This window comes from Pyrus communis, chromosome 17, assembly GCF_963583255.1.
Source record: "Pyrus communis chromosome 17, drPyrComm1.1, whole genome shotgun sequence".
NCBI classification, from domain to species: domain Eukaryota; kingdom Viridiplantae; phylum Streptophyta; class Magnoliopsida; order Rosales; family Rosaceae; genus Pyrus; species Pyrus communis.
Window position 1 is genome coordinate 9,401,105 of NC_084819.1, and position 15,216 is coordinate 9,416,320.

The following is a 15,216-nucleotide window of genomic DNA, read 5'->3' on the forward strand; positions in this document are numbered from 1 at the left end:
TGAACATACATAAATAAGTTATCAATCAAACAGTTAAACGAATTGAATCCACAACTTATGAAACGCAATTAGAAGTATTCAAATCAAAATGCAAGCATAAACATATATTCGAATCACCCCCTAACCAAGGGGGGTTTAGTTCCTCATGGTACAAAACAAAGAGAATCAAAGAAACACCTAAACATTCCAACAACTCAAACTTGAATTGTATGAACGTTTAGGCCCTCTTATCATCCATTCCTCATTCGTACAAAACAAAGAGCATTGAAATTAAACATTGAAATCAAAGAAACACCTAAACATTCCAACAACTCAAACTTGAATTGTATGAACGTTTAGGCACTCTTCTCTTCCTCTTCGTTGTGGCACAAGGTCTAAGGTGAGTTTGATGGTTTGAATGGTTTGGGGAGTGGTGGAGATATGGAAGAGGAGTGGTGGAAATGGAAGGATGGTGTTTGGATTGTAAGGGAGAGCACGGCACAAGGGAGTTTGATGGTCTACATTTCTGCAATGGATGAGTGCATGAGAATGAATGCAATGGATGCTTATTTATAGGTGAAATGGGGGGAACATGACTGCTAGGAGGGAATGTGGCTGCATGTTTGAATGATTAAAGGATGCATGTGGGTTGGAATTGCATGTGCAATGAATGTGTGGCTGCATGTGCAAGGGGACAATCTGAAAATGCATGTGAAAGCATGTGTTGGCTGCAATGATGAAATGGATGGGAGTGCATGTGGCTTAATTAATTAAAGGGAGTGCATGTGCAATGTTTTAAAGGATGGAATGCATGTGAATATGATGGAAATCTGATATGGTGATGGGAGATGCATGTGGCTGATTTATGCATGTGATTAAAGGGAGTGCATGTGCAATGTTGTTGTTGGTGCAATGATGGAGGAACAAGTGCATGTGAATGCATGGTGATAGCATGTGCACGGTTTTGGTTGGAATGATGGCAGATTGTGAAAACATGTGAATGCATGTGTTTGATGAATGATAAGTGGTGAATGATATGATAAGTGATAAGTGGTGAATGATAAGTGATGAATGATAAGTGATAAGTGGTGAATGATAAGTGATGAATGATAAGTAATGGGAGCATGTGAGGGAATGAATAATGAATGCATGTGTATGGTTTTGGGAGAAAGGTGGAGATGCACTGCATAAGGGAATTGGAAGGTTTAAATGTCCTAAAACTAAAGGGAACAAAGTTCCAACACTTTGGTCTTCAATTTCGTCCAACATTTTGGCGCCAAGCATAAGCTATCCATCCTTAGCCCAAAAGTGCTCCAAAAGTCTCCAAAATGCATCTTTTTGCTCCTTTAGCCCTTTGGACCTACAAACACACGAAAATAGCTTAAAGGACTAAAATAACTAAAGAAACATAACGTAAATGCACGAGAACAAGCCATTTAAGTCGCATGAATATGCTCCTATCAGGTTCCTTTCGTCGTGAAACGTATGTAATCACCCTAACATTTGCATCAACACGCATCCAATACCATTCAAGAAACATCACTAAAAATTTATGATTACCACTATTCTCTGGGAATACTAAATTACGTGCATGAGTGAGGAAATGCTTCAGTTGTTGAATCCTTTGCTCACAATTTTCTTCCCACTCATACATAACCTCTTTTCTCAACCATCTCGTCAATGACAAAGCAATGACTGAAAAATCTTTCACGAACCGTCCATGATAGCTTGTTAAGCTAGGATAACTCCGAATCCCAATCACGATTCGTGGTTGTTCTAAATTCTCAATTTCTGCTACCTTTTATGAATTCACTTGAATACCTGAAGCAGATATAATATGTCTCAAAAATGCTACTTGATTCATCCAACATTGGCATTTGCTAAACTTAGCATATAATCGACATTCCCTCGATCTTTGCAATACCGATTTAATATGTTTAGCATACTTTGCTCTAGCCTTATCAATCTTTTCAATAGCAACAACAACAAATCGGTCTAGATATCATTGGAATACTTCATTCATCAAATTCATAAAGTAGTAGATGCATTCGTCACTCCAAATGGCATCACCAATACTTGGAATGACCTTAACGAGTCCTGAAAGTTATCATAAGGGCATCCTCACCGATAATCTTCAACTAATAATATCCAGACCTTAAATCAAACTTAGAAAATATACAACCATCTCGAAGCTGATCAAACAACCATCAATGTGAGGTAACGGATAACGGTTTTCACTTGTTACTCGATTCAACTGCTTATAATCAAAGCACAGCCTTAACGTCCATTTTCTTTCTCACCAATAAACTGGGGTTCCCCCAACGTAATGTACTAGGTTGAATAAAACCTTTATCAACCAATTTCCAATTCTCTTAGTTCAAAAGGCAACATTCTATAATATAAGGTTTGTACCTGGAGACAAATCCATAGTGAACTCTACATCTTTGACTGGCGGCAATCCAGGTAAATTCTCAGGGAAAATGTCAGGTAAATATTTGACTACTCCCACTTCTTCCACACTACTAGAAGTGACATCACTTAGCACCACATGATATAAATATCCTTGGCAGCCTTTTGATAATAATCTCTTTGCTCTCACAGCATAAATAACGGCCTGCCTCACTCCACTTTGCATACTTACAAAAGTAATCTCTAGTCATCCAGACCGATGGAAAATAACATATAATCAATTCAACATTCAGCTATAAACATAGCTCATACTCTTTCATTCTAATCAACTCAGCCCTCGGCTGCATATATAACTCATAATTAACTCATCGTATCATGTATATCTTGCATACATTCAGTACCACCCCGCGTGGTCTGCAACTCATCACTGTATATAACATAATATGCTCTAGAATAACATCGAAATCCACAATCTAGTGAAACAAAAGTAGCTGGCAACAATATATACTCTACTATTACTGAGCACTATAAATAAGTACGATACTAACATAGGATAACCTACCGGTCTACTTGCTTAACGAATCCACGAATAAGTTATTAATATTACGGTCTGCAGCCCACAATACTGATAAATCATCGTTGTCTCGATAAGTAAGCAACAACTCTCGAGGGTGTAATATTACTATTTTGCCACTCATTAGGAAATACATACACACGTCTCAACCGCGTTTAAATACTACTTTCTAGGCAATAACAATAATAACGTAAAATTTCTACATTATTACCAAATAGACTCTAGCTAAGTCATTAAGAATAATTATCGTACCCCTAATCAAATCCAAATAATTCTGAGTATCTTGCAGTGATGTGTAGTTAACACATCCCTGGGCTTGTTGTTGTCTCCCACAACCTCTATTAGTGTAAATACTTCTTTCATGTACACCACGACCTAACTGACCATAATTAATAGATCCAGGAACTTGCTGGATCGGCGCTAGTTGTGGCAAAGAAGACTGCTAGGGATTCTGTTGGCTTTGGACATAATTTGCAGTTCTATGTCCCATCTATCCACTTGTAAAGCGTCCAATGCTTTCTTGCCTACATTCTCAAAGGTGTCCATTATTGTACCTACAGCCCAAAGGTACATTTCTTTTACCAAAATCACCTTGTCTCTGAGATCTGGGATTACCAATACATCTATCACTTCGCTTCTAGTCAATGGCATTAAAACCTTTGCCAAAAGAACTAGAATTAGCTTCACTTCTTTTGAAGTTCCGAATCTTTCTATATTCTTGATATGACGAATCATTAACTTTATCGTCCTCTTTTGATTCCCATTCTTTTATCATTCTTCTTTACTCTCGCTGAACATGTTCTCAGAGTCCTCAAGGCTCAACAACATCTTGTATATTCCTGGTAAGAATTACAATGGATAGTGGTCACCCAAAATACCACTGCCTTATGCCACCTAGCCTAAAACAATATAACACTTCAATCAAAATAGCAGCAATATTCGAATGGGACGAGGCAAGTCTGAGAACTTTTTATAATACTCATTGATCGTCAGCTTTCCTTGTCTCACATTTGCAAACTCTTGCTTTCTACCATCATAAGATGCCGAAAGAATAATTCTTTTCTTTAAACAAGTCCTTAAACAATTCTCAATCGGCTGTTTCCTCCGGTGACAACGAATTATACTCTTGTTTCCACCAGGATACAAGTTCATAACTCAAACCAGGTAATCGTCTCAACCCTTCTGTCAAAAGGAAGATTCCTTTGACTTGCATAATCTAAAACATCTTTTCCAATTGGTTAATCCATCACTTTGCTCCCTCAGGTTCATCATTTTTCCATAAGGTGATTCAAATTCAACTCATAACCCATCTTAAAATGTCCCTTTTTGATAATATACTGAATCACCAAAATAATGGTTTCCCCTAACAGCTAAATCAGGGAGACTAAATTCCTCTAACTACGTGGTTTGCTATGAGGCGGTGTAGTTCTGACAGAATTCACTAGAACTTCTCAAGATGTCCAAGATTGAAACTAGGCTCTGATACCAACTGACACGCCCCGTCCCGAAGGAAGGCATGCTGGCCGTCACGTGAGAGTGACGTAACCATTTGCACAGTTCGGAAGCTTTAAAATATACAACTTCTAAAATGAAACACCCGAAGGTGAGTCCTTATTTGGTCCATTCGGTCAGAACACCGTTGAATTTCCTCGTAGTCACCACACCTTTGTAATTCTTGAACCTGGAGGGGCGCAAAACAAAATTGAGTGGGTCAGCAAAACGAACGTATTCAAAACCTTCTTTTCTCTTTTGCATAAACTAACCCCTCGCCGTAAAACAAGTATAGTTTCCCAGAGAATAACATATATACGTATGTATAGATATGCCAGTCCTGCTCAAAGATATATCATTCATGCTCATAAATATGCCATTCATGCTCGAGAATATGCCACAATGGAAACTCATAATCAAATGTAAGTGCTCAAGCGTAATTCACATCAATAACATATAATCTGGCAGCCAGGAGTCACCTAACGTGACCTGTACGGCTGCATCTAGAGCTCCACTCTCAACTCAATAACTGAATCTGCACACGAGTCGGAACCACCTAACGTGGTCTGTACGACAGGCTGGGTGTAATATATATATATATGCTCTAGTGCTACGATCACGTGAAGCTGTGCGATAAATCGCGGGTCACCTACAAGTCGGAACCACCTAATGTGGTCTGTACGACAGGCTTGCACCTAACTTGGATCCAAGGCGAGCATGCGGTGCTGGTGAACATACACGTGAAGGCTGTGCCCTGGCCTCGGGCGGGAGCACTAACACCGGGGGTGCAGATTATGAGCTCTCTAATCCTCTCAAACTACTACTGCATACAAACATGAATACCACTTACCTGGCACTTACCTGTGCGTCCACAGCACCAAATACATATATATAAATGTATGCCACTACTAATGCATGTGATGATAGTATTTCAATCGTATTCCAAACGTATTTCATACGTATATCAAATGTATTTCAAATGTAGCTTACCTGGGCCTCCTCAGCACCATGCAACAGTATGCATAATTATGATAATGCACATATTAAAATATGATGCATATATGACAGAATATTAAATTCTTATTTCTTTTAAAATACGTTTTCTGGGAAATACGTCAAGCATACGTATATATATATACTGAAAAATAACTGCCCACTCACTGATCACATCGACGTCTCGTAGGTCCCTGAGCCTCCCCTAGCTTGGTTACATTCTTCCTCTGTATAATTTTCACCTATACAAAAAGTAACCAAATTGACGTTATTTAACGCACATACACCAAACATTCGTCCATAACTTTCTCATACGTTGCTCAATTTGGGTGTATGAATATACCACGGTGATCTACACGACGTCACGAACGCGTGACAATTTTCAGAACTCAATTTGGAGCTCTCACGCGCCTCCACGCGCCCTGTTCACGCGCTGCCCATGCGCGCGTCTTCTTCCTCGCGTCGCCGGACTGGTTTCGCCGGCGGTGGGTGTTTTGCCGGAATTTCTGGGTAAACTTCAAAGTGTCATAACTTCTTCATTTCTTAACCATTTTCGACGTATTATATATCAAAATGAAGGTATTGACGAGACGAACACATCCATACCTGCCTTGACCCCTAACTCGCCGTGGATTCGCCGGAAAAAGCCCCGAAAGCTCCGGCCAAACTTTGAACTTGTCATTCTCCTTGTTCTTATGTCCATTTTTCACGTAATCTATACCAAAATGAAGCCCTAATCATAATCTACCACGTTGGACTAGTTTTAGGGCCTAAAAACAACGGAATCAAACTTTTCCAAAAATACGAAAATTCGGCCGAACTTACAGTTCGTGATCCCGACGTCCAAATCCTTCAAACGAAGCACTCCGAGCTTCCTTAGGACCTCACCAAGCTTCCTACAAGCTTCAAAATCCCAGAAAACATCAAGTTTTACGTGTGCATGAACAGTGCACACGCACAGTGAAATTGAAATCCATGTTTTCCGAAGTGAAACTCACCTGAAATTGGTACCATCGTGTTCGTGTGGTCTTCAGGAGTACGATGGTGGTCTTAGATCCTTCGTTGGTATAGTTTTAGGGTGGTTTGTGGGTGGTCCGTGTGAGTTCGAAGAAGAGAGAGAGAGAACTGACAGAGAATGAGAGATTTGTGAGGGAGGAGAGAGAGAGAGACAAGATGCAGAAATGGGGGAGAGATTTGAGGGAGGTGGGATCCTACCCAATCCCCAAATCATCAAGCTACAACATATTTTACGCCCCTTAGTCCCGTTTAAGGGCATTTTCATAACTTCACGTCCTCGGAATTAAAATTCCGGGACGGGTTGTGACACCAATACACTCAATAACTCACTCATCAAATAAACAAATAGAGAAGGAAATATAATGAATAAATTCCTCTCTATACAAAGCTCAAAGATAATACAACAAATACAACTTTGATGGAGTGATAGCTAACCAATAAGAGGGCAACCACTTTCTTCTTTCTCTTAGGGTTGTCGGCTGCTCCTATTCTTTTTCACCTCTTTGCTGCTGCTTCTTTTTTTGCTGCTCACAACAAATGGCAGTTGCTGCCCTAATTAAAACTTAGCCACTTTCCGTGGCTTTCACAAAGGGCCAAATAAAAAGGGCCACTTAATGGGCTATTGCAAAGGCCCAATAGAATTTGGCCACAATTCAACAGCTAAGTCACAAAAATTATCCTTTAATTGTAATGAAATTATAACCTCTTTTTCCTTTTCTTTAATTCATGTTGATGTGTGGATGTCTTCTACTTTTTCCTTCACTGGTTATCATTATTATGTTCTTTTTATGGATGTGTATATTCGTTATTCTTGGATATTTCCCATAAAGCATAAAAATGAAGTCTTTTCTTATTTTCAAACCTCATTTAATATGGTTAAGAATATTTTCATTTCTTCAATACAATTTTTGCAAAGTGATGGTGGTACTGAATATGTTAATTCTCACTTCACTCATATTTTGTCAAACACGTGCTATTACGGACTAGCTGAACGTAACATCGATATATTGCCCAAGTTACGCGTCTCCTCTTAGGCACTTCCAGTGCACCCTTTTCACTTTGGGTGGAGGCTACTCTTATAGCCATCTTTCTTATCAATCTTTTACCTTCACGCACATTAGGGAGGGCTGGTCCATATACTCGTCATTTTGTTCGCTCTCTCTCTATCTATCTATCTCTCTCTCTCTCTCTCTCTCTCTCTCTTTATCTAGCCTTAGGACTTTTGGTTGTGCATGTTATCCTAACCTTGGGGCCTATTCTACTAACAAATTGGCATCTCGTTCCAAGGAATGCGTTTTTGTAGGTTACAGTGTACAATACAAGGGACATCGCTGTCTTGATCCTACCACAAACCAGATGTATTTGTCACAACATGTTGTTTTTTATGAGACAAAATTTTCATATGCTCATTTCGAGCTACCCCCTATTGGCCACAATGATGATTTTCAGATTACACTCATTGGATCCTCAATGTCGTCCTCCTCCGTTCAACTTCTATCCCCTGCCCACTGCCTGCAGTTCCACAACCAAAGTCGACTGTAGTTGCTGACTCCTTTGATAGGCCCCTAGTGCAGTTCTCTCATTCAGCTCTGCCCACCAATTTTGCTCATGCCGAGACAACTAGAGGACATTTACAAGTCACTAATGCTCATCCCATGGTTACCCGAGCTAAGGCCAGTATTCATTGGCCCAAATAGTGTTCTGATGGCATCGTACGATATCCCTTTTCCCATGCACTAGCTGATATGGCTTCCTCATCTCTTACTGAGCCTGCCTGTTACACTCAAGCTGTTTGTTCTCATGAGTGGTGCGCTGCTATGGCTAATGAATTCAATGCCTTGTTGAAAAATCAAATGTGGTCTTTAGTGCCTCCTCATTCTTCTCAGAACCTAGTTGGTTGCAAATGAGTTTTTAAAATCAAGAGACATGCCCATGGTTCCATTGAGCATTACAAGGCTTGGTTAATGGCTAACAGTTATCATCAACAATATGGTTTTGATTATGATGAAACAGTTAGTCCCATGGTCAAACCCACTTCTATCTGTTTGGTGCTCAATCTTGCTATTTCACAGGGGTGGTCTGTTCGCCAACTTGATGTTAAAAATGCCTTTTGCCATGGTGTTTTACGTGAGGATGTTTACATGACCCAACCCCCATGATTTGTTGATCCCTCATTTCCTTCTCATGTTTGTATGTTACATAAAGCTATTTATGGTAAAAAACAAGCGCCTCGGGCTTGGTTTCAACATTTCAGTTCTTTTCTAATATGCCATGGTTTTTGACAAAGCCAAGCTGACCCTTCCTTGTTCATTTTTCGTCATGAAAAGTATGTTATGTTTTTTTTACTGTACGTGGATGACATTGTTCTCACTCATAATATTCCTTCGGTTAATGCCAAGTTCCTCTCTTTCTTGAATTCAGAGTTTGAGCTTAAGGATCTTAGTCTTCTTCATTATTTCCTTGGCATAAAGTTACTTACGCCCCTTCTGGTGTTCACTTGACTCAAACTAAATATGTTGTTGATCTTCCCACTTGCACTAACATGTTAGACTGCAAGCCAGCTATAATGCCTATAACCTCTCAATCTCAATTGTGTAACTAGGATGGCAAACCCCTTATTGACCCTACGGAATTCAGACATCTTCTTAGGTCCTTGCAATATCTTACTCTCACACGACCTGATATTGCATTTGCTGTCAATCACATTGCTCAGTTCATGGCTCATCCCACAGTGACTCGTCTCATTGCTGCCAAATGGATTCTTCGGTATGTTAAAAGTTCTCTTGATTTAGGCTTGGGTGTTTTGACCCCATCATGGTTCACTTTTTCTCTGAGGTTATTTTGATGCTGATTAGGCCGGTTGTCCTGATACTCGTTGTTCGACGTCTGGCTACCTTTTGTTTCATGGGCCTAATTTGATTTCATGGAGTTCTACAAAGCATGTTGAAGGAGATCGAGCTTAGAATAGGAATGTTGATTTTGCCAATATTATAAATAACTTCTTTCCTTATTTGTGAATGATTTAGCTTGTTCGTAGGAACCATATTAGGATGGTTTTGTAACTATAAGTGTGTGGCTCTGCCTCTTGAATGAAATTATCAATTCATATCATTTTCTTACATGGTACTAGAGCATCTGGGCAATAAACAAAACCCTAGCCGACCTCTATGGCAGAAGACAAACCATCAGGCACGGCCTCAGGAATCTAGTAGGATAATCCCAATCATCAACTATATCTTCATTATTCAGACCAACCCGGTGCTATTCTTGTGCCGTAGCCTTTGGTCGAAGATAATTACAGCATATGGAAACAATCCATGACTATGGCCTTAACAGTCAAGAACAAAATCGAACTTGTAGACGGTTCAATCGAAGAGCCGAGTGAAAAGAATCTCAATGAATGGCAGCAGTCGAATCGCTGCAATAATCTGGTCCAGACTTGGTTGCTAGGGTCGATGTTGAAAGACATCGCTAGCAGCGTGATCAATTGCAAAAACGCCAGGCATATGTGGTTGGAATTGCAGGAGTGATTCTTGCATGTGAACGTGGTTCAACTGTTCAACATCGAGAACGAGATTCATGATTATGTGCAAGGAGGTATGTCTGCGGGATCTTACTTCACGAAGTTGAAGGGACTCTGGGATGCCCGTGATGCTTTATGCACTTTCCTAATCTGCACCCGTGGCTCAGTCAAGGAAGTGGCTGCATATTTGGACACGCAGAAGACTATGAAGTTCCTCATGGGCCTCAATGACCCATATGCAAGTGTTCGCAGCAACACCTTGCTGCAAGATCCTTTACCCACAGTGAACAAGGCGTACTCCCTCGTTCTGCGGCATAAGAAGCAATCGGAAGTAACAGCAGGAAAAGCTTCGACACAACTGGATGCGGCTGTGTTTTCCGTGAAGAATGCCAACCATGAATCCGAAGGAGACAAAGGTGAGTTGTAGTGCACCAAGTGTAACAAAACAAACCACACTGCCAAGAATTATCGTGCACACCTCAAATGTGCATTTTGCGGTTGGAAAGGTCACACGGCAGAATACTGCCGCAAGAAGAAGGCAGCGACTGAGGCTGACTTTGGGGGCAGTGATTTCCAAAGGGAACTAAGCAGCAACGTGTATGACAGAGATGAAGGAGATGAATTTCCCATTTACCGCTGAAGAGTGCAAACAAATATTGAGTGTGCTGAAAAACAGGTCTTCATCTGCTAATCATGTTGGTAATTCTACAATCCATGAAACACTTTCAGGTAAAGCTTTTTCATTCAACTCTAATGGCAAACAGAGTACTTGGATTTTAGACAGTGGTTGCACGTACCATATGATTTATGATCCCAATCTGTTTTCTAACTCGAGGCCGGTCACTAATCACATAGTAGAATTGCCGAATGGGTCCGTGGCACAAGTGACCCACATTGGCAAAGTTGTCTTGTCCCCAAATTTGATTCTTGAGAACGTTTTGTGTGTCCCGTATTTCAAATTGAATTTAATTTCAATTAGCAAGTTACCCAATTCATCTTGTATAACCATTTTTTTGAACCAATTTTGTATCATACATGACTTACGTTCGGGGATGATGATTGGGATCGGAATTGAACGGGAGGGCTTCTACTATCTCGATCGAGCCACGAAAGGAACATGCAATCAGGCACAAAGAGCCAATCCAACCCTTTGGCACCAACGTCTTGGACATCCCTCTACCAGAGTTCTTCCATTATTCTCCTTTTCAAATTTTAAACATGCTTCTTGTGATACCAACAAGTGTGCAATTTGCCCTTTGGCTAAACAAACAAAACTTCCTTTTCCTTCAAGTTCAATTACTACTCATTCCAGTTTTGATTTAATTCATATTGATATATGGGGTGGTTATAAAGTTGCTTCCATTCCGTGTGCCCAATATTTTCTTACCATTGTTGATGACTACACAAGATGCACATGGATTTACCTTATGAAACACAAGTCTGATGCTAGGGCTCTTTTAGTCAATTTCATCAATATGATTGCTACTCAATTTGATTCCAAAATTAAGATCATACGTAGTGACAATGGTCTTGAATTCAAACTTGGAAACTTCTACGCAGATAAAGGTATAATGCATCAAACTAGTTGTATCAACACACCACAACAAAATGGGGTTGCTGAAAGAAAACATAGACACTTGTTAAATATGGCTCGTGCCTTGCTTATTTAGGCCAGGCTTCCAAATCGTTTTTGGGGGGATGCCATTCTTACATCCGCATACCTCATAAATCGAACACCTACTCCTCTTCTTGATGGCAAAACCCCGTATGAAAAGTTGTTTAACAAAACACCTAGTTATTCACATTTGCGTGTTTTTGGTTGCTTGTGTTTTACTTCTACCCATGAACAGAATCGCTCGAAATTTGATCCACAAGCATCTCGGTGTATTTTTCTGGGATATCCTTATGGTCAGAAAGGATATCGCGTTTTTGATCTTCGTCACCAAAAAGTGCTTGTTTCTCGTATGTGAGTTTCTTTCAAAATGTGTTTCCTTTCTTACTTCCTCATCAATTCGCTGCGTCACCACATAATCAAAATCTACCCAACATTTTTTCTCATCACCTTGACCCGTTCTTACACTTCGACATGGACTCCCTCTCCAAAACTTTACCCACCGGCCCACCTCCACCTACCGGCCCACCTGACCACACTTTACTCACCACACCCACTGCAGACCTCACCGATCTGCCCTATCCCTCCCGTGCAATCGCTCCTTCCCCAAACCCATCTCCTTCCCCACTAACCCGCACCTTCACCACTTCTGTCACCTACACCTACCACCCCAGCTCCGCGCCGCGGCGGTCGCTCCACCCGGCCGTCTGCCTATTTGGAGGACTTTCAACTCGAGGTTAGCCTCCATTCACGGACCGCCCCGTCATCCACGAACTTGGTCACCCATTCAGGTACGGCTCATCCAATCTCTCAGTTCTTGTCTTATGATCACCTTTCTCATCTTCACAAAACATATCATGCCCAACTTACCCCTCTTAAAGAACCTACAAGTTTCTCTCAGGCAGTCCAAATCCCACAATGGCGTGCTGCCATGAAATCTGAGATTGATGCACTATAGGCTAATGGGACTTGGAGCTTGGTGTCGTTGCCACCTCATAAACGGCCGGTTGGCTGTAAGTGGGTGTATTAGGTGAAATTGAAGGCTGATGGAACAGTTGAACGCTACAAAGCCCGTTTAGTGGCCAAGGGATATAGTCAGGTTGAAGGCGTTGATTACCGGGAAACTTTTGCCCCGTTGCCAAGGTGGTGACCGTCCTTGTCCATCTTAGTGTGGCATCTCTGCGTGGCTGGGATCTCCATCAATTGGATGTGAACAACGCATTTTTGAATGGTGACCTGGATGAGGAGGTGTTCATGTCCTTGCCTCCTAGTTTCGGACGAAATGGGGAGAATCGGGTCTGTCAATTGCACAAGTCGTTGTACAATTTAAAACAGGCATCTAGGCAGTGGTTCATCAAGCTGTCTACTGCCCTTAAAGCTACGGGATTCCAACAGTCACGATCCGACTATTCTCTATTCGTCTGAAGTCGTCAAGGCAACTTCCTGGTGTTGCTTGTATATGTTGATGACGTCATATTGGCACGGAACAATTTGGAGGATATAGGGAACACGAAATTATTCTTAGCCAACCAATTCAAGCTTAAGGATTTGGGGCAACTGAAGTATTTCCTCGGCATCGAAGTTGCCAGGTCACAGCATGGAATTAGTTTGTTGCAACGTAAGTATGCCTTGGAAATTTTGGATGATGCTGGATTTTTAGGTGTCAAACCTTCTCGGTTCCCTGTGGAACACAATTTATCACTCACACAGTTCGATGGAAAGTTATTAGATGATGCTTCGGCATACAAAAGAATGGTTGGGGCGTTGATATATTTGACCATAACTAGGCCGGACCTGACTTATGTCGTACATATACTGAGCCAGTTCATGGACAAGCCACGACAACCGTACCTGGAAGCAGCCCATAAAGTGCTTAAGTACATTAAGCAAACACCAGGTCAAGGTATCTTGCTACCATCTACAGGGTCACTCCAATTGCGGGCATTCTGTGATGCTGATTGGGCACATTGTAAAGACATAAGGAGATCAATCACGGGATACTGCATTTTACTCGGGCAAGCACCGGTCTCTTGGAAGACTAAGAAACAAACAACAGTATCGCATTCAAGTGCGGAAGCCGAGTATCGTTCCATGGCTACCACTTGCTGCGAAGTCACATGGTTGAAGAATATTTTGAAGGATTTGGGAGTTAATCACACACAGCCAGTAACCTTGTTTTGTGACAATCAGGCGGCTATACACATAGCATAGAATCTGGTGTTTCATGAGAAAACCAAACACATAGAGATAGATTGCCATATGGTTCGAGAAAAAATTCAAGAAGGGATGATTCAGACAGCTCATATTTGAACTGCAAATCAACCGGCTGATTTGTTCACTAAGCCATTAAGCTCGACACAGTTTGAAGTGCTACTTGGCAAGTTGGGTGTCATAAACATACACTCCAACTTGAGGGGGAGTGTTGAAGGAGATCGAGCTTAGAATAGGAATGTTGATTATGCCAATATTATAAATAACTTTTTTCCTTATTTGTGAATGATTTAGCTTGTTCTTAGGAACCATATTAGGATGGTTTTGTAACTATAAGTGTGTGGCTTTGCCTCTTGAATGAAATAATCAATTCATATCATTCTCTTACAAAGCAGCCTACTGTTTCTCACTCCAGTACAGAATCTGAGTATCGCGCCCTTGCTCATGCATGTGCTGAATCAATTTAGGTGCCTTACCTTCTTCATGACCTTCATTTTGCTTCTCCCTACTCCTACTTTTCTCTTTTGTGATAATCTTGGCACTACCAAACCCGTTGCTTCATGCTCGAACGAAACATATTGAATTGGACTATTATTTTGTTTGTGAGGGGGACAAACTTGGGACTCATAAGGTACATTTTATGCCGTCTGTTGATCAACCTGCGGATCTCTTGACAAACGGACTTTCCAAACAACGGTTTCTTCTACTGCGTTCCTAACTTCTCGCCTTTCGGCCTGTCAGTTTGAGGGGGGATGTTAAAAATGAAGTGTAGCAGTCCTGGCAGTCCAAAAGCAACCGTTCTTTTTAGGTTTAATAGTGATTATTGTGTCTTGATTGTTTTGTCCTCTTGTATACTTCAGTTACATACTTGTACACTAATTCGTACGTGTATATAATTGGCACCTTTGCTATCGATGAAATCATTAAATTTTATAATTTCTGCAGATAGACTTTCATTCCATGGAAAAAAAGGGTTACAAAAGAAGAGCACGTGCTCGGTCCATTTAAAAAGAAAAACCATCCTCCAGGAGCACATCTACTATAAACCCACGAGGGAAATCTAACCACAGGCAAAGGACTAGCAGCTCTAAGTTCACAGCGGGCTAGGCGATGGGCAACATTTTTGGCTTGATGACAAACGTGGGTATAAGAAGCCTCAGTGATCGATCGCAGCAGGGTTTTAGAATCCTCAATAATACGACGAAGATACAACATATTAGTGGAAGGATCCCTCAGTGTTGAGATAATCTTATGTGAATCGCTTTTGAACATTGTGAAAGCCCTTGTTGACGCCAAAACCAAAATACCATGTTACTCCTTGTATTAATAACTTGAGACAATTTGCAGATATTGTGGTCCCTTGTATTACAAGTTAACAAAATCTTTGCTCTAATGCAGAATATAACT

The 15,216-nt window shown here is 40.9% G+C and overlaps 1 protein-coding gene across 1 annotated transcript; it reads left to right on the top strand.

Annotated features, from left to right (window-relative positions):
* The first annotated feature begins 12,072 nt into the window (after window positions 1-12,072).
* Window positions 12,073-13,809, top strand: LOC137721972 (uncharacterized mitochondrial protein AtMg00810-like). The gene is made up of 2 exons (XM_068460987.1): window positions 12,073-12,334; window positions 13,034-13,809. Exons 1-2 carry the CDS (start codon window positions 12,073-12,075, stop codon window positions 13,807-13,809), a joined length of 1,038 nt encoding a protein of 345 aa, XP_068317088.1.
* Window positions 13,810-15,216: the final 1,407 nt, after the last annotated feature.